The 21,353-nt window shown below is 38.4% G+C and overlaps 1 protein-coding gene across 2 annotated transcripts in view; it reads right to left on the bottom strand.

Moving 5' to 3' along the window:
- CDH2 (cadherin 2) overlaps positions 1-21,353 on the bottom strand; it is a 213,051-nt gene that overhangs the window by 38,104 nt on the left and 153,594 nt on the right. For both annotated transcript variants that reach the window (XM_082416011.1, XM_082416012.1), the window contains 6 exons: positions 19,550-19,705; positions 15,973-16,117; positions 12,783-12,955; positions 4,388-4,525; positions 3,524-3,709; positions 681-934 (listed from right to left, as the gene is read on the bottom strand). In XM_082416011.1, coding sequence (XP_082272137.1) covers positions 681-934; positions 3,524-3,709; positions 4,388-4,525; positions 12,783-12,955; positions 15,973-16,117; positions 19,550-19,705 — 1,052 coding nt within the window. The remainder of the gene's footprint in view (positions 1-680; positions 935-3,523; positions 3,710-4,387; positions 4,526-12,782; positions 12,956-15,972; positions 16,118-19,549; positions 19,706-21,353) is intronic.

Here is a 21,353-nt window from a genome sequence, read left to right as displayed (position 1 = left end):
TTCTCTATCTTGATTCCAATGTATGGAGAAATGAAGAAGATACGCAGTTATTTATCTGTTAGCAACAGTTCTGAAAGAAGTTAAATAAAATATGAGCTAATTTTAAAAGCTACCATCACCAGCGACGGATAATAGTCACATGGAATATGCTCTGCCAACCATCTACTCCCGCATTAGGAAAGATAAATTACACTTTGCTGACGCTGGAAATCTTTACAGATATGTTTTGTAAGTCCTATAACCACTGTACAGGTGAGGGATGAAAATAGTTATTAGCTCTTATATCTTGGTGTTGGCATGAGTTTTCTTTTCTTCCTGATGTGCGGGGAAGAGATAAATGTTATAAGCTTCTGAGACTCCCCTATTTACTCACAGGAGAAGCTTTACGTGATGGTTGGCATAAAAGCACAGGCTCAATTATTACTAAAGACTTTAAAAAAGGAAAGAGGACAGAAGAAAAGAGGCTGAAAACTTATTTCTTTAAATAATACATGAGTAGATCCATTCCTATATTTCCGATATAATATACTCATGGAGCCGCTGAAGAAACTTCATCAAAGAATTAAAAATAATCTTGTAATAAGGAGTTTGGGTGCTAATGAAAATTTCTAACTCTGATGGTGAATAGATTTTGTGCACAGCATAGAACAGAACGTAAATTACAAAATGGCATTTGATACCTAATATTTTGCTGCATATATCGATCTGGGTCCTGAGCAGTGAACGTTGTTAACATGGTACCGGCGTGAAGACCTTCTTCTTGGCGAATGATCTTAGGATTTGGGGCAAAATAAGGGTTTTCATTCACATCAATAACTGTGACAGACACAGTTGCAGTTGACTGAGGTGGGTGCTGAATACCCTTGGCTAATGGCACTTGATTTTCTGCAGCGACAGTAAGGACATACATCCTATTTGTCTCAAAGTCGATTGGCTGGAAAAATAAAAAAAAATTTTTAAAGGAGAAACCATATTTTTGCAGGAAATAAGAATATTTGCATTCTGCAGTTTATCCTTCTAGCAACTCCATTTCTAAAACATTAATTTTTCATTCACTACACCATAGGTTCCTCTCAAATTTCTGGAAAATATGCATTAGTATGGCCGTTGACTGAAACATTTATCGCAATTTAACCTACTTACAGAAGATATTTATATATCTTGGGCATTTCAAAGATTTATGTTCACAAAATAATGCTTATTACTATTGCACACTGCATTTATTTAGCTACATCTAACAACTTAGTTATTCTTAAGAACAGCACTGTTGACCAAAAATAAAAAATACTAAATAATCTGGGATCAAGTGAGAACATGATGGTGTAGATTATACTCTCAAACATTGGTACAAAGACCACTCCTCATCCAAGAAAGCTTTTACCAGTCTGTGATGAAGTGGACAAAACAAAAACCAGAAAATGTGATTTTTTTTCCTCATAAAGCTAAACTTACTCTATTTAAAAGTATCATTCATAATTTGAAGTATACATTTTAGAGTACACACACATATACACCTTCAATAAACAGTAGTGTTTGTAGGTAGAAGGACTTTTATTTTTTCCTTAGTTAGCAAACTAAAAACTTTATTTTTTCTGGCTGTTTTCCAAAATAATTTTGGGGATTTTACTGGTCTGTACAAATCCCAAATCTAAGAATGCCACTCTAGATAAAGGCAATGCACAAATAACCTTAATGTAAATATTAACTTCCAGAGTTCCACTGAATCCCATTGTCAATAGAAAAGTTACCAGGAGTCAAGGGACCAGACTGGACTTTCCCTCTTAATTTCCCTGATCATCTTCTAGCTGAGGTGCAGATAAGCATTACTGTGCATTAAGAGTATGAAAAAAGGAGCTTGAGAACTCTCATGACATCCTGGAGAGTCTAAGAAGGGCCAAGGGCAGCAGCTACGAGAAAGCCACAATATTAGCACAGACCACACCAGTTTCTTCACCTAGACCACCTCCTCAACTCTTCAGAGTTTCTTCCCTCTCACTCTACAATCCCCAGTTCAACCTCCCTTTCTGAATTATTTTCAACAAGATGGCAAAGAAGCCAGGAAAGAAGACAATTGTTTTGAGTAAGCGCATTAGCTCCATGAAACATCCCTGACAACACTTACTTATGCTAAGAGCTTTAATGGGTATTAAGCTTATTTATCCCACAGAACAACACTGAGATTTAGGTACCAGTTATCTCCTCACTGTCTGTGTAAGAACCTGAGGCTTAAAAAACCTGCCATGTTGTCACCACTACAAAGGGCAGAGCTGGGATTCGAACACAGAGGGTGGTGCTGTCACTCACTATGCTGTGTTCAGAGAATTTCCCACTCCCACCTCAAGGGGGAGATTACCATTCTACTCACGCACATATAACATTCTTGGCAACGGAGCCCTTGGTACACCTTTCTCTGTAAGACCAACATTCAGGTTCCCTTACGAATCAAGAATGTTGGGATGCGAGGCAAAGAAGCAGCTCTCTTCCCTGGGTGGCTAAAAAGAGATGATCGCTTCAAAGAGCTCTTCCATCCGTTAGCACCATCTATTTGTTACCCTTGAAGTTAACATCCCTTTTACTTCTGGCGCTCAGCTTTGTTCTATTTTTGACAATTAAGGATCAGAAGAACCAATTTCTTAAAGTCTTGAAAATAGCACTTAAAAGCAGCAATGTAGGGGCTTCCCTGCTGGCACCGTGGTTGACCTCCGCCTGCCAATGCAGGGGACACGCGTTCGAGCCCTGGTCCGGGAAGATCCCACATGCCGCAGAGCAACTAAGCCCGTGCGCCACAACTACTGAGCCTGCGCTCTAGAGCCCGCGAGCCACAACTGCTGGGGCCAGCGCGTCTTGAGCCCGTGCTCCACGATGGGGGAGGCCATCGTAATGAGAAGCCCACGCGCCATGGCAGGGAGTGGCCCCCGCTCGCCGCAGCTGGAGAAAGCCCGCGTGCAGCAACAAAGACCCAACGCAGCCAGAATTAAATAAAAAATTTAAAAAAAAACAAAAGGAAATTCAAGCTAATACTTAAAAAAAAAAAAAAAAAAGCAATGTAAATTCAAAACATTTTAAGAGCGTAGGCCCTCTCCTTGCCTACACTCGCTCTGTTTTATGTCTGTGATATTTTCTGGTTTGTTCCCTGAGCCAATACTCTAATAGCAACCTGTAGACATAAGAATAGTACGTGTGGGGCATCCTTCTTAATAGCTATCAATTGGCCATCAAATATCCATGATGTGACATATCACTAACACATCCATGGCACTGACAGCACTGTTGAGGGCTGTCCTGTCTTCACTGTTAAAACTCCCTGATGACTGAAAAACAATCATATTCCAGGGATAAAGTGAGACTATCTATGTTGGCCTCGGCGTAAGTGAAAAATAACAGACGTGACTCCTCCAAATACATTAACTCAGATTCAGAGATGTTCAAAAGAAAAAAGTCCTGAGATTCAATAACAACCTAAGGAGTAGGTGGCATATATGGGTTGCTGCAGAGTGGCCATCAGAGAGACCATCGCACTTACTTTGACTACGGTGACTAAGCCATCGTTACTGTTGGGATCGGTTTGAATGGCAAAGCGCCCGGCGGGGTCCCCGCCGCTGATTCTGTAGACGGCGTTCCAGGCTGGCGTGTGGGGCTGATCCTTATCCGTCACAGTTAGATTAGCAACTATGATATCTACCCTGTTTTCAGGGACTTCGCCATAGAACTATAAGAAAAGACAAAGCTCAGTCAGAGGAGCGACAGGCACGGCTGAAGGACAGTGTGTCTTGACGACCACACTGCCCTGATTTTACCACCCCATTAAATCTTTATTATCCACACTAAACGAGGAGATTAGTAATGCAGGTAATCACAGCATTTATGTTTGACTTTAAAAATACTGTAACTTTTTTCGGCCCTCAAATTTTTTTTTTGAAATTATGTTACAGTTTCATTACTATTAAAATTAGCATCCTTCTGTGAGTGATTAATGGTGGGGGGGCGTGGGTAGGAGGAAAGGACTTGTCTGAAGGAATTCATTTTACTCAAGAGATCATAATTATATGCTGACAAAGTAGCATCTATCAGTCACGTGGTTCGTGCACCTGAAGATATTTATAAATATTTTGTTATAACAGCATAAAGTCTTTTTAGGGCATTTCTTCCAGGCAGCATGTTTTCACAACTTTATCAGTGGACTTGGAGAGAACGAAAAAACAAATTACTTCGGTGCCTTATTTAAAACCCTGGTGTAAGTGACAGGAAACTTAGGAGTCAGTAGCCATTCTACAGTGAGAAGAATGAAGCAAGTTCCAGCTCTGTTTAACGCATTTATTATTCATGACAAAACTTCTCAGTAATGGACCACAGGCCTAGACTTCTGTGAGTGACGGTCTGTACTTACTGTCATGGCAGTAAACTCTGGAGGATTGTCATTGACATCTGTCACCGTGATGACAGCCGTGGCTGTGTTTGAAAGGCCATATGTGGGATTGCCTTCCATGTCCGTAGCTTGAATTATTAACGTATACTGTTGCACTTTCTAAAAAGACATAAAGATAACAACTTAAATGAAACTAATTCCTCAAGAAGATGTAACAGTTGTTCTGTAAATGGCTCTTGATTACACACGGAAAGCATAGCATTATTCACTCTGATTAACAGGACTCAAAATTTCCCAAGTGGAGTTTACTTTAACTTGTGAAGCACAGGTCTGGTCCTTGTCTAGAGAGATTTAACTATATGTTTTCACCTCTACTGGCGGAAAGGAAAGTGCGGCAGATGTGTGAAATTCACTGCGAAGCTGAAACTTCCATCTGGTCTCAACCTTTCTTTTTCTTCTGAACTTCACAACATTGTCATCAAGCATTCAAGTCATGTGGTTTGTATTTACTTTCTCATACGTTAATTTCTACTCGGTTTAGGATACTGAAAACAATAAAGAAACTTGAGAGAGAGAAGAAAGCATATATAATTCATGAAGTATATATGCTTTCCTTTTATATATCCTTACAGATGTTGTTTCTATTATAACAAGGTTGATACAGTAATTTTCTCCTAATTTCCATTAGTGTATATTATTTACAACTATAGAGGAGAGAGACATTGTTAAATGAAGTCAAAACCAGAATAAAGGGTTTATGTCTATATCCTTCATTTTGTAACACAGTAGGTATTTAATAGTTGCATACTCAGTGGGCTGCTATTTGGGCATAACACTCATTGGGTCCACAGACCTATAATGAATACGGATACATTTTCATATAGATGGTTAATATCAAATAGGCATCACTGCTTTCAGATTCCAGACTGAAGTTTTTAAAGGGGAGCCATATTCAGCTGTAATGTATCTAAGAGAAAAATCTTGAGATCGTCTGAGATGTCTACAGCACTAGTTGATGAAGTTCTGTATTAGGAAAACCTAAACAAAACAAATACCTAAAATCATTAGAAATCTCTGTGGAAATTGGCACAGATAAAAAATATAGATCATTGAAAAATGTTCAAACATCCTGAACAACAAAACTCACTTCTTCATACAAAAATAAACAGTCACTGCAAAGAGTAGTTTTCGCTAATTCTGAATATAGCCAACATTATGAATGGCCACTCTTGAGGGATTTCTGGAGCTTAGGGAGAACAGACACAAATTGTAGCTTTTGCTTTAGTTGTTAGTGAGAAAGGCAAGGCAAAGAAAGGGGTAGGAGGGAAAGTCAAACTTCACACATTCAATTTTTAGTGTCTGTCCACCAAGATGCCAATCTCTAGCAGTTACTTCAGTTCCTTTTCCTTTGTCTTCAAAAAAAACACCCACTTTTTTGATTGGAAAAAAAAAAGAAACAAAGGAACAGTGTTGGTTGAGCCATTTAAATTTTTCTTAACCCATAACCCCTCACCATAATGCTTATATAGGCTAAAATATTTCTCAGTGATTTCCATTCCCAATCAAGAGTGTCATTTCAGCTTAATGCTCTCACAGTTAACAAGAGAATTTTGTAGGGCATTCAATTCAGCCTCCCAGCTGAAAAATCATGAAAAATAAAAATTTGTTATGACTTTGAAATGCCATTTTTGTTGACTGCTATTTGCAGAAACAGATGAACATTCTCAAAAAAGAAAAAAAATGGTATTTTTTACAGAAGATAAAAAATGTACATAGGTATTATCTGGAGATATGGTTCTTTGTTAATGTCTACTTTACAGTGATCTTTAGAATTATATAAGCATAATATGTACAATTTTCCACTGAGCTGAAATATTGGGCTCAGTAGCTAATACTTGAAATTTCCTATTGCTTCAAGCTAGTCTTGAGCTATCTAAGTTACAAAAGAACATTGTTATTTCTAAAATGCAGTGTTTCTTCGAGTAAAGAAAAACACCAACTTGGTAAATAATATAATCTCCAATTTTAAGTGCCTGATTGGTAAAATGCTTTTACATTTAGTAAGGAAGTCATCACAGTCTATGTTTTAGACAACCAAAGTATTTAGAGCTTCTTGCCTAATTTAGTCGCTTGGCATCTGGTTCTGAATGACTGACATTTAGATTTCGTAAGAATTTGACTTCCCACCCTCATAGTTTTGCATCTGATCAAGGGGACTTCCTTAAAAACATTTCCTTGCTTTCTGTTCTAGAAAGGACAAAGTCTCAACCCCTCTGCTTGCTGTCAATCCTTCCATCTCTGTGACTCACCTTTCCCACCAAAGCTCTCACCTTCCATTCACTGACCCCATACCTTGAGCTGTTTGTATTTATCTTCAAATGCCTATCGCATCCCTGCGCCACTGCATTTGGCATTTTCCTCTGCCTGAATCAGTGGTTCTTAACTGGAGCGATTTTGCCCTACATCTCCGCCAGGGGATATCTGTCAATAACCTGAGACGTTTCTGGTTGTCACAACTGGGTAGTGCTACTGACGTCTAATGGGTAGAGACCACAGACGCTACTAAACACCTATAATGCACAGGACAGGCTCCCACAGCAGAGACTTATCCCGTCCAAAATGTCAACAGAGCCGAGGTTGAGAAACCCTGGCCCAGAATACCCTTCCCCTTTATCTGAGCCTAGCAAACACGAAGCTTAAAGTCACCTCAGAGATGACTTCTGAAAGTCCTTGAGAAAGAGCTGTTTGCCTACTCAGGACACACCTCTGTCACTGTTTCTAGTTTCTGAGGCTGTTATCAGTCCATCTGTCTGTCCTCCCCGGCTACACACACACATACCCACACCCCTCCCCAGGGTCATTGCTTTGCAGATGTTTATGTCCCTGGCATATAGCGTAATACCTGACACAGCATAAGCAAGGGACAAATGCTTTTGAATCTGTAGCTGGTGGATGAATGTATGGGAAACCTCGGGCCTTGCATTATATTATAAAAATCATTTCAGGTTTGGGAAAAACCATCTCCTTATTTACATGGCTAGCTATCATTTATTCATTAAAACATATATACTGGGAGCAGAAACTAGCTCACTGTTTCCCAAACCGCTAAGCTGATTCATATACCATCTTCCCAATTCTGCTATATCCTCGTATTTCCACACCATGAGTCACTTACTATTTATCTTGACGTGAACTCCCTTTTAAAAAACAACTTATTGTAAAAGTACTGTAAATGGAAAACTAGCATCACTTGCCATAAATATAACTCTAAAACTAAACACAATACAATGCTTGTGCTCTGGCAGTCTCTACTTGATGGAGTAGCATCTAAAAGACTTGTGGTCTCTGGTTTTCCCTGGAGGCTTCCCTACGTGTATCAGTTAAAACCATTATACTTGTGTGCCACACTTTTGAAACTAGACCACTGAACTAGAGTGCTCTAAGTGAACGAAGAGGTGAGAACATTCAGTCATCCATTTGGCACACATCTAATGAATGTCTACTAGATGCCAGGCAGTGTAGTGCTTACCTGGACAAAATAATGAACAAAACCAGAGATGGTTTTGCTGCCATTAAGTGAAAGAGACAAATATGAATGGGTCACAGGGCCAAATGTGCAATGCGACCGTAGTGAGAGGAGGAAGAAGTGATGGGAGGAACCTTTCATAGGGTGCCTTCAACCAGTCCTCCAAGGCTGGAGGGAGGAATGAATGCAAGACGCATTCTGGGGGGTAAACTGAGAGGAACTTGACGGCTAAATCAATCAGTGGATGGATGGCAGGGCACAGGAAAGGGAGGTATATCGACCATGATCTTGGGAAACTGGGGAGGTGGCACACTGATCACATGAAATAGAAAATTCCTCCGGAAGCACAGATTTAGGGAGATGATAGGTTTGCTTTTGAAAAGATGCATTGAGTTCAAGGATGGACAAGTAAGTAAGAATGTCTGAGAACTTGGGAGGGAAGTGCAGGTTTGTGACCCTGTTCAAATTCTTAAATGCAAAGCCTCAGTTCCCTCATCTGTGAAATGGGGCTGACAGTGCTATCTACCTTGTAAGTTTGTGGGCTAAAAAATTTTTTTGGAATGGTTACTGTGTATCGGGGCATTGTTCTAAGGGCCTTGATAATAAAAAAATAACATTTATTGCGAAGGAGCACTAACTATGCACCACACTATACGTTGTGTCTCATTTAGTCCTCAGAATAAACCTGTAAGGCAGGTGGACTGTTTTCATTCCCATTTTACAGAGGAGGAAACCAAGGCTTAGGGAGCCAGGGAAGCTTGCCCATTGACACTGAGTCATAAGCAGCTGAGAAAAGATTTGAATCCAGGTCTCTCTGAGTCCAGAGTCTGTACCATTAATGGTTGTGCTATATGAGTGCCCTCCAAGCAAGTGGGAATATATGCAAGGCCTGAGTGAATCCTGAGTGGGGGAAGGAGGCGGAAAGCCAGATTCCAAGGAGACCAGGAAAAGGTAGGAGTGAGAGGTGAGTATGGGCTGCCCTTCTTAGGAGCCTGGTGTTGACAAGAAGAAAATCGAAAAACTTGAACTTTTCTTCCAGGTTCCTGTTCAAGGTGAAAAGAAGAGGAGCACATGGACCTCAATGAATATCGGGAGCTAGCAGGCAGATATGATGTCCATGTAACACGGTCTCTGTGTATCTGGAGGAACACACGCCACTGTGTGTGCCCTGGGGAAGGGCTGAGGACTGGCTCTTGGAGAGTGCAGATTAGCCTGCTCTATAGAGAGATGGGACAGAAATCTTCAGGCAGGGGAAACAAAAGACAGAGAAGAACAGAAAAGTTCAGATCTGTACAAGGACTGACATGTGACTGTATGGGCAGAGGGCACCACCGGCTCCTTAGCAGGACGTAAGGAATTCTAGGAGCTTGGACTAAAGAAGGCTTTGGGACCAGCGTCCTAGAGGGTCTGGAGCACCATGTTAAAGAGCTCTGACTTCATGCTGTGGGTTGTGGATTATGAAGGAACCAGTGGGGTTTGCAGGAGGGAACCTGCAGAGGAGGGAAGACCAAGACCACAGAAAACAGGAGAACATTCCTTCAGGAGAGAACACAGAATTGAGGGCACGAGCAAACGTATTATTTGGCGTGAAAAACAGGAAGCATTCTTTCTTCATCATGAGAAAAATTATGATGAGGAGTCAAGGTGATGGTGATCATCCACTGGATGCTGAGAATGGGTTTATGATGGCAGCAGGGAAAATGAGAGTTAATACGTATTGGGCACCGTCCTGAACGCTTTCCGCCTTGCGTTACGTCATCCTTACAACCGTCCCACGGAGTAGATGTAATATTATCACCCCCATTTACAGATGGGGGAGCTGAGGTTTCAGGTTAATACACTGAAGGTCACATAGCCCATCACAGGCAAAGCCAGAATTATTCAAACCTAGTGAAGCAGAGGGTAACTCATCAGTAGTCCTGACCGAAAAGGGCAGGAGATGGACATATAAAAGCTGGAGAAAAGAAGAAAATGCCAGGAATGGGTACCACCAAGTCAGGCAACAAGAAGTCAGGTGGGTAAACAACAAGGTCCTACTGTATAGCACAGGGAACTATATTCAATATCCTGTAATCAACCATAATGGAAAAGAACATGAAAAAGAATATTTTATAAAACTGATAAAAAGGATATATGTAAAACTGAATTACTTTGCTGTACAGCAGAAATTAACATAACATTGTAAATCAACTATACTTCAATAAAATAAATTTTTAAAAATGTATTTAGAAGAACTTCCCCGGCGGTGCAGTGGTTGAGAATCCGCCTGCCGATGCAGGGGACACGGGTTCGAGCCCTGGTCTGGGAAGATCCCACATGCCACGGAGCAATTGGGCCCGTGAGCCACAACTACTGAGCCTGTGCGTCTGGAGCCTGTGCTCCGCAATAAGAGAGGCCGCGATAGTGAGAGGCCCGCGCACCGCGATGAAGAGTGGCCCCCGCTCGCCGCAACTAGAGAAAGCCCTCGCACAGAAACGAAGACCCAACACAACCAAAAATAAAAAATAAATAAATTAATTAATTAAAAAAAAAAATGTATTTAGAAAACCAAAAAAAAAAAAAAAAAAGAAATCAGGTGGAGATTAAAAAACTGAAGAATGGCAAGTATGGTGGGTACAGCTTTAGGCCTGGAAAAACCCCAAGAATTGGAATTTTTTTAAACCTGGAGATGAAAGGTAAATAAAAAGCTGAATCTCAGTAAGCATTTCAGTGATTAGGAATCACTTAAAGGTGTCATCCATCCTGGGAGGATGACCACGGAGATGACTTGACATAAAGAAAATTGTGAATTCTAATAGAAATAAAAGCATCTCCAGCCTGCACGGAGGCCCGGAGAAGTCAGAATAATGTACCCCTGGCCTCAGGCAGAATTACCATAAACCATCCAAGATAGATACATTTTCCCCATGTTAAATGACTTTCAGGAAAGGAAGGTTTTCTGTAATTTTCCCTAGTAACTCATTGTTGTGTTTAATAATTTCACTGTTAAGGAGCAATTTCTCATACTGTATCTAACCCGTGATTTACCAGTTTTGAATTCACGTCCACATTCATTTCATCGGGTCATGGATAGCTGCTTCCATTCACCGCAAGACATACTTACCCAAAGTACAGCCTGACTTCCGACTTTCACCCTCTAAACTAAATACAGTCTCTTTGATTTTTAAATACAGTTGGTTTGCTTTGGCAAAACTATCTTTCATTCTCTATGCCTCTTGCTTTTCATAAAACAGTGAGGCTAAATGTGATAGGAATATTACCATATGAAAACAAGATGAAGTCCCATTTCTGTATCTCACAATGAGAGTGTGAGATGAAAGAGAAATATTAGCTTTGGGAGATGAGCTATACCTACTTAGTATGTGAGCAGCCTGGCACTCAAGAGACAATATTAAAAAATACACCATATTCTCATATAAAATATAGCATTCATGCTGAATTTACTGACATTTAAGAATAGTATTTCATACAGTAATGGAAGAGGTGTAAAGACATACGTGTTCCAAATATCATTGAACTAAAGGTACTACTGCAAAAACTAAATTTCCACAATCTCTGGTGCAAAACATTCCTAGAGGAAGAATTGTTGACACGTGGGAATTAATAAGCACAATGTAATAGCCATACATCTAACTCCTAAGTAAGGTCTCAGCTCAGTTGTGAATTAAGTAATCTTGATTGGCTCATAGTACTTTATTAAAGTGTTGCTAGCACTATCTTGCATATATAATGAATTGCAATAGTAATGTTTTCTTCAATCCAATTCAAGTGGGTGCTACTTACTAAGGCAAGTAAAGCGTCATAAAAACCAACTCCTAAAATCCTTGTCAGTAATATTTATTATGGTAGGTCTAATGGTTCCTTTTGACACACATAATATGAGGTCTTATCACTATAAAAGCTGGCTCAGCCAGAAATCTACAAGCACGGATCTCTATGAGTTGGCACCTGGATTATTCACTCACCCAGTAATTACCGATGGTCAATAATGACCTTGAGAATCTCTAAGAAAATGGTCAGAACCTAATGGAGAAAGGGTGTAAAAACTTTGTGAGGGCTAGAGTTTTCAGGAAAGGATATAAGCAGGGCTTGAATGGCAGCATGAAGAATTGGAAGGCTCAAGATCAAGAAAAATGGGCAAGACATTCCTGGCAGAAGGAATCACGTGAACAAAACACAGCAGAGTGCCGGAGTATGGTGGGCTCAGGTCTGTCACAGCGAGATGACCCATCTGGAATGACTGAAATACCTATTCCCTCTCAGCCTGTGATACTACATAATAGTTCAATACTGTCAAGATTTTATGCCTTTGCAACAAACTATTAGGCCAGAAGTGTGTTTCCCTGCATTTATAACTTTCAAGGCTTGTCAGCAGAATGAATGCCATTCTTGGTGTTCAAATCTGTTAAATAAGTTAATCTTAGAGTTAAAGGGAAGGAGATCATCTCTTCTGCACTAAATCAGGAGGCCACAAAGAAACTCATCATACATGTTATTTGTAGCCTCTTAGAAATATGACTGTTAAAAATTATCCTAAATTTATATGTATATTTGGGCATGATTTTTCACTTAATTCCTCACCAAAACCTTTGAATATGAGGGAAAACAGAAAAAGCCAAGAACTGTAAAAATTAGATGCCAGAGGGTTATTGGCAAAACTTAGTCAATGATCACATTAAATATTACATGGACCAGCAATGATTTATCCAGTATACATAGATCATTTGACCAACTTGAAGTTCTGTAGAAAGGAGTACAACAGATTTCTTCGTGACCGTGAGCGTTGTGAATAATCTCGTGGAGATGTTATTACCTGGAGACAAACTGTATGTGACCCTGTGCACTTTTAAGATTACAAACAAATTCAAATACAGATGTCGGTTGGCTTACCTCTCTGTCTAGTCCAGCTGCCACTGTGATAATGTCCCCAGTCTCGTTGTTGATTGTAAACATGTTGGGCGAAGGGCTGCTTGGTGCCTGGGACAGGATTCTGTACCTCAGCATCCCGTTGAGGGCATTTGGATCGTCAGCGTCAATCGCAGTGACCGTCATCACGTATGTTCCTAGACATAGCAGACATGGAGAATGAATGGTCACACGTCACGTCAGCGTCCCCCAGACGGAAGGTGTATTTACCTTCTCCATCAATCTTCATTCCACTTTTTCAAAGCAACATGTAATCATTTAGACTTGATTAAAAACACTACTGATGGGCTTCCCTGGTGGCGCAGTGGTTGAGAATCCGCCTGCCAATGCAGGGGACACGGGTTCGAGCCCTGGTCTGGGAGGATCCCACATGCCGCGGAGCGACTAGGCCCGTGAGCCACAGCTACTGAGCCTGCGCGTCTGGAGCTTGTGCTCCGCAACAAGAGAAGCCACGATAGTGAGAGGCCCGCGCACCGCGATGAAGAGTGGCCCCCGCTCGCCGCAACTAGAGAAAGCCCTCGCACAGAAACGAAGACCCAACACAGCCAAAAATAAATAAATAAATAATTTAAAAACCAAAAAAACAAAAAAAACACTACTGATAAGAACAGTACTCAATTCAAAGAATACTGAACATGGTTGAGATGCTTGAAAGGAAAATTATTTTTTTTTAAATTTACATGTATAAAGACTCAATGTTTCCATATACTTATAAGACAAATTCACTGTATGATTCAAAGAAAGAATCCCTTTAGACCTTCACTGATATAAAATGCAAATAATAAGTAACATAGATGCCATCTGAAACTTCTTTTATGGCCACCAATGCCTTCCCTCTGCCCTATTTTTTCTGTTATGCAGTAACATCTAAAATGACATGCTGGGCATGATTCTCCCCAATGCCTAAGTCACTTTCTGAAAGTAAGCCGGCTGCATAAGGACACACACTCAATTTACTGAGGTCGTGAGGAATCATTCCATGCATGACTGTTTTGGTACATTGAATAGGGAGTTTTGCATTGTGGTTCATTATTTCCTAGGAGATTAAAAGAACATTGTAACAAACTCAGGGACTTCAATTTACTAGATATTGTGGAAAGGAAGTCTACAAAGCACCAGGATCAAATAAATTCCAACTAGCTAGACAAACTGTGCAATTGAGAAAAAATAGTTACTATTAAAGATGGTTTGTTCTTTGTGATCTTTATAAGAACTGGATTATAAAATGTTCCATCTCCAGCCTACCATCTTTGTAAGTACCCTATGGTCAGTTCTAGTTTAGAGCCTTTACAGTTGCTGTTCCCTCTACAGGGTTCATTTTTTTTTGCCCCAGAATTAACTAAGGCTTGTTCACATAATTCAAATCTCTTTTCAGAGCTTGTCCCTCTAAACAAGACACCCTATTTGATTATATGCCAACTTTGATTATTTTTTTCCCAAAACTTTACTGCACATTTACTTGCTTGTTTGCCTTTTACATTTCTCCTCTACTAGATTTTAAGCTCCAACAGGGCACAACTAACTTGTCACTGCTGTATCCACAGTACCAGAACACTGCCTGGCACACGGCATGTGCTCTATAAACATTCGTTGAATGAATGAATTGTTAAAACAAAAAAAAATATGTTTTGGAATCTTGAACCAAATACTGCTTACGATATTGCATCTTAGTTTAACTCAAGATTCATGACATTATCAAACCTTGCCTAGAAGGATGTTTTCAAACTTACAGAACATTGCAGGAAATCGACTCATGAAATGTCTTTATGTCTCCTGATCATTGAGAGTCATTTATTTATGGGAGGGATTTATGGAAATTCATGGTCAGATGCGTAATAAATATATCTGTGATGGTTTATTTTTGACAATTTTTATGAAACAATACTTTTGATAAAATTAGAAATAATAGAGGAAAAAAGAGAATGAATGATTTTTTTAAAAGACCAAAAACCTTCCCCAGGCAAAAAAGCGCAACGTTTATTTATCCTTAGAATATATGTAAAAGCCTTGTGTTTTAGTAAGGATATGTTTAACATGCTTTGATTTTTTTTTTTTTCCTGTATTTTAAAATACTGACGAACGCGACTCTGAAATGTGACTCAGAGCCACAGATGGTTGAACTTCCGGCACAGCCCCTGTCTTCCCACCCAGCTGCCTGCACACCCCACTCTTCTGAGGATACAGACAAGTGTATTTGGACCAGGAAAAGTGCCAGTTTAAGGCATAGTTGGCTATATCTATAAATTGGCTTATGCAAATCCGGTATAGATGACGAAGGAAACGCATAGCGTAAGTTTAAATGTCGAGGCTTTCTTACGTACAAAATATTAAACTATAATTAATTAAGTCTCTCTAAATACCCAAACATCTCAGGAAAGCTGGCAAAATGTTTCCTTTTACCATCTCTATCCCAACTGATTTTCTTGTCCACAAGTTTTCCAAACTCAAGAGACCTTTCTGGCCTTGGTATTCCACTGTGACTGAAGTTTACAGGGTTTTCAGTACAAGAATCTAAAATCTTGGTCAAATATCACTTCACAATGGTGAGAGGCTTTCTGGCAACTGCTCTTTCTAGGCTAGGTCACTTTCCATGACACTGGTTTAATTGCAAGGGCTGCAGAAGACATTAGGGTCACCCTGAAAGTAAGTATCTTGTGTAGCTAGAGATCAGCAATCTCAGCTGTCACCAAGCCCCCTCTCTGCTTTTGGTTTTGCCCCACTGCCTGGTCCTAGGAACGCCACATGTTGTAAGACACTCCAGTTGTTTTAGGTGCTGCTATGACTAATAAGATAAAATCTACACTTTACAAACTGAAAGCCCCTGGTCTTCCAATGCTCACTTTCTAGCTGCATGGCCTTTATCACCCATAGCAGAATCAAAGGATTGTATAGATTTCACAGTCTAGAGTCAGATACTGTAGCATATATTTTTTCAAAGGTGGAAAAAGTTATTGTGGGCAGTAGAGGGGTATTTTTCTGTTTTCTCTCTTCAATCTGTTTTTCCCTAAGTTACCTTCCTTTTTGCCTAAAAGCAGCATGAATGAAAGAAAATGACACAAAAGGCTCACGTGATTTCTCCTTATCTTGCTTATATACGTGTTGGATTACATTGCATTTCCTCAAGCAATCTCCAAATTATGATCTTTGAACTTACCAGGCTTTGATCCCTCAGGAACCGTCCCATTCCAAACCTGGTGTAAGAACTCGGGTCTGTTATCATTCATGTCAATAACATTGATGACAATATCAATTGGGTTCTCCACTTGGTTTCCATTAATATCCACTGCATGTGCCCTCAACTGCAAGAGTAATTAGAAAACAAAACAATTTAACACATTTAGGTCTCAAGTGAGAAGATACAAGACAAAATACCCATGATACCAAAACAGCACAGATGGACCAAAAACCAAAAGCTATTCGTCCCATCAAAAAAAAAAAAAAAAGGAATTCCCTGGTGGTCCAGTGGTTAAGACTCCGAGCTTTCACTGCCGAGAGCACGGGTTCGATCCCTGGTTGGGGAACTAAGGTCCCACAAGCAGCGTGGTATGGCCAAAGGGAAAAAAAAAAGCTATCTGTCCCATCAAAATTTAAGTTAGCCAAACTCTATATAATTAGGGGTGATGGAGCAGCAAAAGGTCGCCAGTTGCTATCTGCTAGGCACCCTGCTCAGAGCTCTATGGATTTTACTTCGTTTAATATATATACAAAAGAGTGAGGTAGAAACAAATCCACATTTGAAGGTAAGGAAATTGAGCTTCAGAAAAGCTAAGTAACTTTACTCTGTTTATTGACAGAGCCCCTGTCCAAAGCCAGTTCTGTCCAGCTCCCAAATCCTTTTGCTAAGTCCGTACAAGAGTCAGGGTAATTAAAAATGTGGTACTGGCCTAGAATAGTCATAGAGAACAAGAGAAAAGGCAAGAATCTAGAAAGAATTAAGTGTGTACAAGGAATTTTGACCCTTTTTTTATTGTAAAAGTCACTCACTCATAAATATTAAAAGTACATAAGACAGTTTAATACATTACATTACATTAAGAGATTCTTAATAATGAACTATCCTGGCCATTCCATAATTAATTCTATTTTGTTATGGATATTGTTCATTTATGTGCAAGTACTGAGAATCTGGAGATCAAGAATTTACCCCGAAATTGACCTGAAAATATTTATTTCCTGAGTTTTAACCACAGAAGTTCAGATAGTGAGAATTTGTACAGAAGAGATATTTAGAATTTTTGATATTGATATTATTTGTATTCATCAATTAGAAACTAGTCTAATTAAGGACTGGTCTACTGTGTGCTGCCTTTATTAAGCTTTCCTATTAATGTGATGTTGTTTTTGTGAAAGGCTTGCAAGTTTTACTTCTTTCTTTATGTTTTAGAACAATATAAAAAGCATTAGCATTACATGTTCCTTAAGGATTTTAGAAGAATTGGTTGATAGAACAATCAAGGCCTTTGGGAGGAGGGAGTTGAGTGATACTCCGGATTTAAAACATTTTTAGTTTTTCTATATGCTATTTGCCTGTTTATATCTAGGGGAGTCTTGCTCTACCACATATCAATATTTTAATAATTTTCAAAACTTCAATAATCTTAAAAGTTTGTACAAGTGCAAAAATTCAACAAATAATGAGAAAAATAAGAGTCTAAAAACAAACACATGCATAGGTGGAGTAAAAAGTATGGAACGACATGCTAAATCAATGGGAATACTAATTCAATATATGGTGTTGGGATAACTGCACTGGCCGTAAAGGAAAAACAAAGTGGATCTATATCCCTTTCTTCTTTTACTCAACTAAACTCCACAGAGGTTGAACATTTAGAGGCAAAAATAAATAAATAGATAAAATTAAAACAACAACAACAAACATCACCATGTAAAAACTATAAGTTATAGTAAGGTAAAAACTATAAACAAAGTTTAAAAACAAACAACAAAAGGGGAAATATGACAAATCATGTATTAACAACGCTAGTAGATAAAAGGTTCTTAAACGTACAGAAAAAGATAAACAACCCCCTGCCCAAATTCAACATAAGACAGGAGTAAGGATATCACGATATTCAACATATGCAACTTAAAACGTCAAGATAATTCTTTTACCAATAGTACTGGCAATAAATAAATAATGCCTGGAATTGATAACGGAGTGGAAAGTACCTACTATATAGTGGGAAGGTAGTGCAACACAACTATTCTAGAGAACAATTTCACTATATTTATCAAAATAATTCTAATTTTAGGAAATTTTTCCAAGGATAGAATGGGAAAATGTACAGAGAGATGTTCATTGTCACATTATTTATACAGTAGTTGTAAATTAAAATAGAAAGAACTAAATTACCCAAATATCTACCAGCAGGTAATTACTTAAAATTATGTTAGAGCAATCAAAAATGATGATATAAATAAACTGATTTACTGACATGGAAAGATGCTAAATCTTATGATTGCTAAGTGACAAAAGCTGGTTTCAGAAAATGATCCCAATTTCAAAACAATACATTTATGAATCTATGCACAGAGAAATAGCTTACAGAATATCACCAAAGTAAGGAAAAAAAAAAAAAAAAAAGAAAATGGTTAGTTTTATGTACTGGGATTTCAAATTCTTTTCACTTTCTTATTAATACTGTATTATTTGAAAAATTTCATTTCTGTATTATTTGAAAAGTTTTTACAATGTGCCAATATTCTTTTCTAAGAGAAAATGATACTTTCATTAAAAGTTTTAGTAATTCATATAGAAATTGGAGAAGTAATAAAGATCAGTTTAGGTTTCTATATTAAATGCATGAAAAAATTGTTGAAATCCTGTTCCAGAAAAATGTGCAACCATGGTTAGAAAAAAATGAAAGAAAAATGCTTTCTGGAATTTAGACTTTAATATTAGGTAATTCTTGAGTTTTAAAATACTCATTACAATATGATTTTTAAATCAGTTTCAAACAAATACGTATATTAAAAAATATGAACATATAACTATATACAAAAGCTGTTATAACTTAATAGGAAAATGAATAAAATAGAAAAATAACACAAAAATTAGCATAAGAAATATAACTAGATAATATATCTAAGAAAAGATTGCTCAGACTGGCAGATTGATGAAACCAAGTATTGGCAGGGTTATGTGGAAAAGGGAAATCTTAATTCCCAGTAGGCAGATCAAAATGGCACATCTTTCTGGAGTTAATATGACCAACAAATAACAAAATAAAAATGTGCTATCCATTTTCTACGACTCTAATGGTAATAATAATACCAGCAGGAGCAGATAAAATGACAAACATAAATGTATATTAATAAGAAACTGCTATTAAAATGATAGTTTATATATTCAACGAATACTATACAGCCATTAAAAATGTTGTGATCTTTATATAATTTACATGAAACAGTTTTGACCCCTTTCATGTAAATTTGTTCTTATAAATTCTTAGCCATGTATCTGAAGGCAAGTATCAGCATGTAAACAGTAATATGATTTTAAGCAATTTTAGTTTTTTCTTTGGCATTATTTGTTTTTTACCATGAGCATTCATCAATTTTATGCAAACAGTAAACTTATTAAAAATAAATTGAAAAGGCTACAAGTACATTTCTGGTGTTAGAATGCTCAGGATCAAAGCTTTAAGACTGATGTGAGAGGCAAATGTTAAACCCTGCACATATTTGGAAGATAATTAATACAGAGGATTATCAGCTGGCTGAAATCTTACATGAAACCGGGCTATCAGCTCGCGATCCAGAGGCTTGGTCACCGACAGCTGACCTGAGATGGGGTTGATAATGAAGATACCAGTTGGAGGCTGGTCGGCTCCCGGCCCAGTTACGCTGTACCGTAGAGAGAGGTTTTTATCTCTATCGGACCTGATCTGAGGGTCAAGAAGACAATCACATTAAACAAGGGACTAAATAAGCTCATTACCAGAGACAGAGCATGCCACATCTCATGGTCTCTTCCAATTACAAACGTATACCATCTCTTCCCAGAAAACCCTTGAAGCTCTGCCTGTCCTATTCCTTTTCCTTGCTTCTGGGTGACGGGCTTCAAAAAGAGATGTCACCTATCACCAGAAAGACTGGGGGCAATGTTAACATCTAAAAGAACACGCACTAGGAGCAGTGCAAAAGTCAGAATTAAGGAGCGTCAGTTTTTAAACAGAATCAAAGTCTCTCCTGGGAATCTGGAGGTTAGAATATTTAACCCAGTAATAGGTGTCCAATTTAATGAAGATAAAAATTGTTTACTTTTTGCATCAGTTAGGATAAGAAATAACTGTCTAACCATAGTGTGAAACAGCCTCCCATGGGAACTCTAAGATTATGGTTGAGCCTGGAAGTGAGATTCCTGTACTTGCATCGTGCTGATGTTTTTCACTGCAAACAAAGCTTCCCATGTTATTTTAAGGTGGCACCTAATACCCCAAATTCTTTATTAATAACAAAGCATGCAAGAAATGATTTTATAATATATTTCTATTACTCTCAAAAATTATACCCATTATAGGCTCACTGCCTTCTCCTCCAAATACAACAATTCCCGGAAAAATAAGTTTACAGATGAGTGGTCATAGGAACAGGCTATAAAAAGGGAGGAAGGAGAACAGTACAGAGAAAGGGCCAGTTGAGCAATACTGTTTGGAGGTGATGATACGAGATATTTGTGTATTAGGTAAATACCTTTAATCCAGTAACAGAATCCAGTTTTTGTTTTGTTTTGTTTTTTTAGCTAAGGCAAAATTCTTTTCTTTTCTCATTCTCCATTAAAGTAGAAACACAGAAAACACCTCGGTTTGGGGGCTACGTCTTTCATTGTTAAACTGAATTATAATGCACATTACCATAGACGATACAACACAAATAAATGACTTATTAAAAAATACAGCTTTCTGTATGTATCTATTGGAATGTTAAATTAATCCTACACAGAAACATTTACTTTCTACTAGATGGGAATACAATGACTTTGTCTTATTTTCTTTTTGTAATAAATGAAAGGTTGCTCATTTCACTAAACATGTAGGGATATCTGTCATTTTGTTCTCTGGGTCTGATGGTATGCATTTAGAGTAACTGGAGAAAAATCTCACTCTTCAGCTCTGAAAGCCTATGTTTTTGCACAGCCCCAGGGGGTCTGTTAATGGTATCAGAGGTCATTTTTTATTTCTTTAAAAAAACCCTCAAACGCACTTGGTACTGGCATTTTTAGCAATGATTGCCCCTTTATTTTTTCTTTGGCCCGAAAGCTATTTGTAGAGGTCAAGGATCATCACGGGGAGTGCAGATTTCAGACAGGGAAACTAAGGTGTGTGGGAAAGGGTACGGTGTGGGTGTGAAGCATGTTGGAGCTAAGGCGTAAGTATTCAGACACTGAACAAACTTTATCATCCATGAAATATAGGACCGACCCACAGAGTGTTCTATCTACAAATAATAAGAGGTAATGAAAAAATGGAGAAGAGACTGTTTACAGCACTACAGACATTTCATCAATACAAAACAAAATATGTTTTAGTACAT

This window comes from Balaenoptera physalus (assembly GCF_965194825.1).
Source record: "Balaenoptera physalus genome assembly, chromosome: 12".
Classification (NCBI taxonomy): Eukaryota; Metazoa; Chordata; class Mammalia; order Artiodactyla; family Balaenopteridae; genus Balaenoptera; species Balaenoptera physalus.
This window is presented reverse-complemented; position numbering and strand designations above follow the sequence as displayed.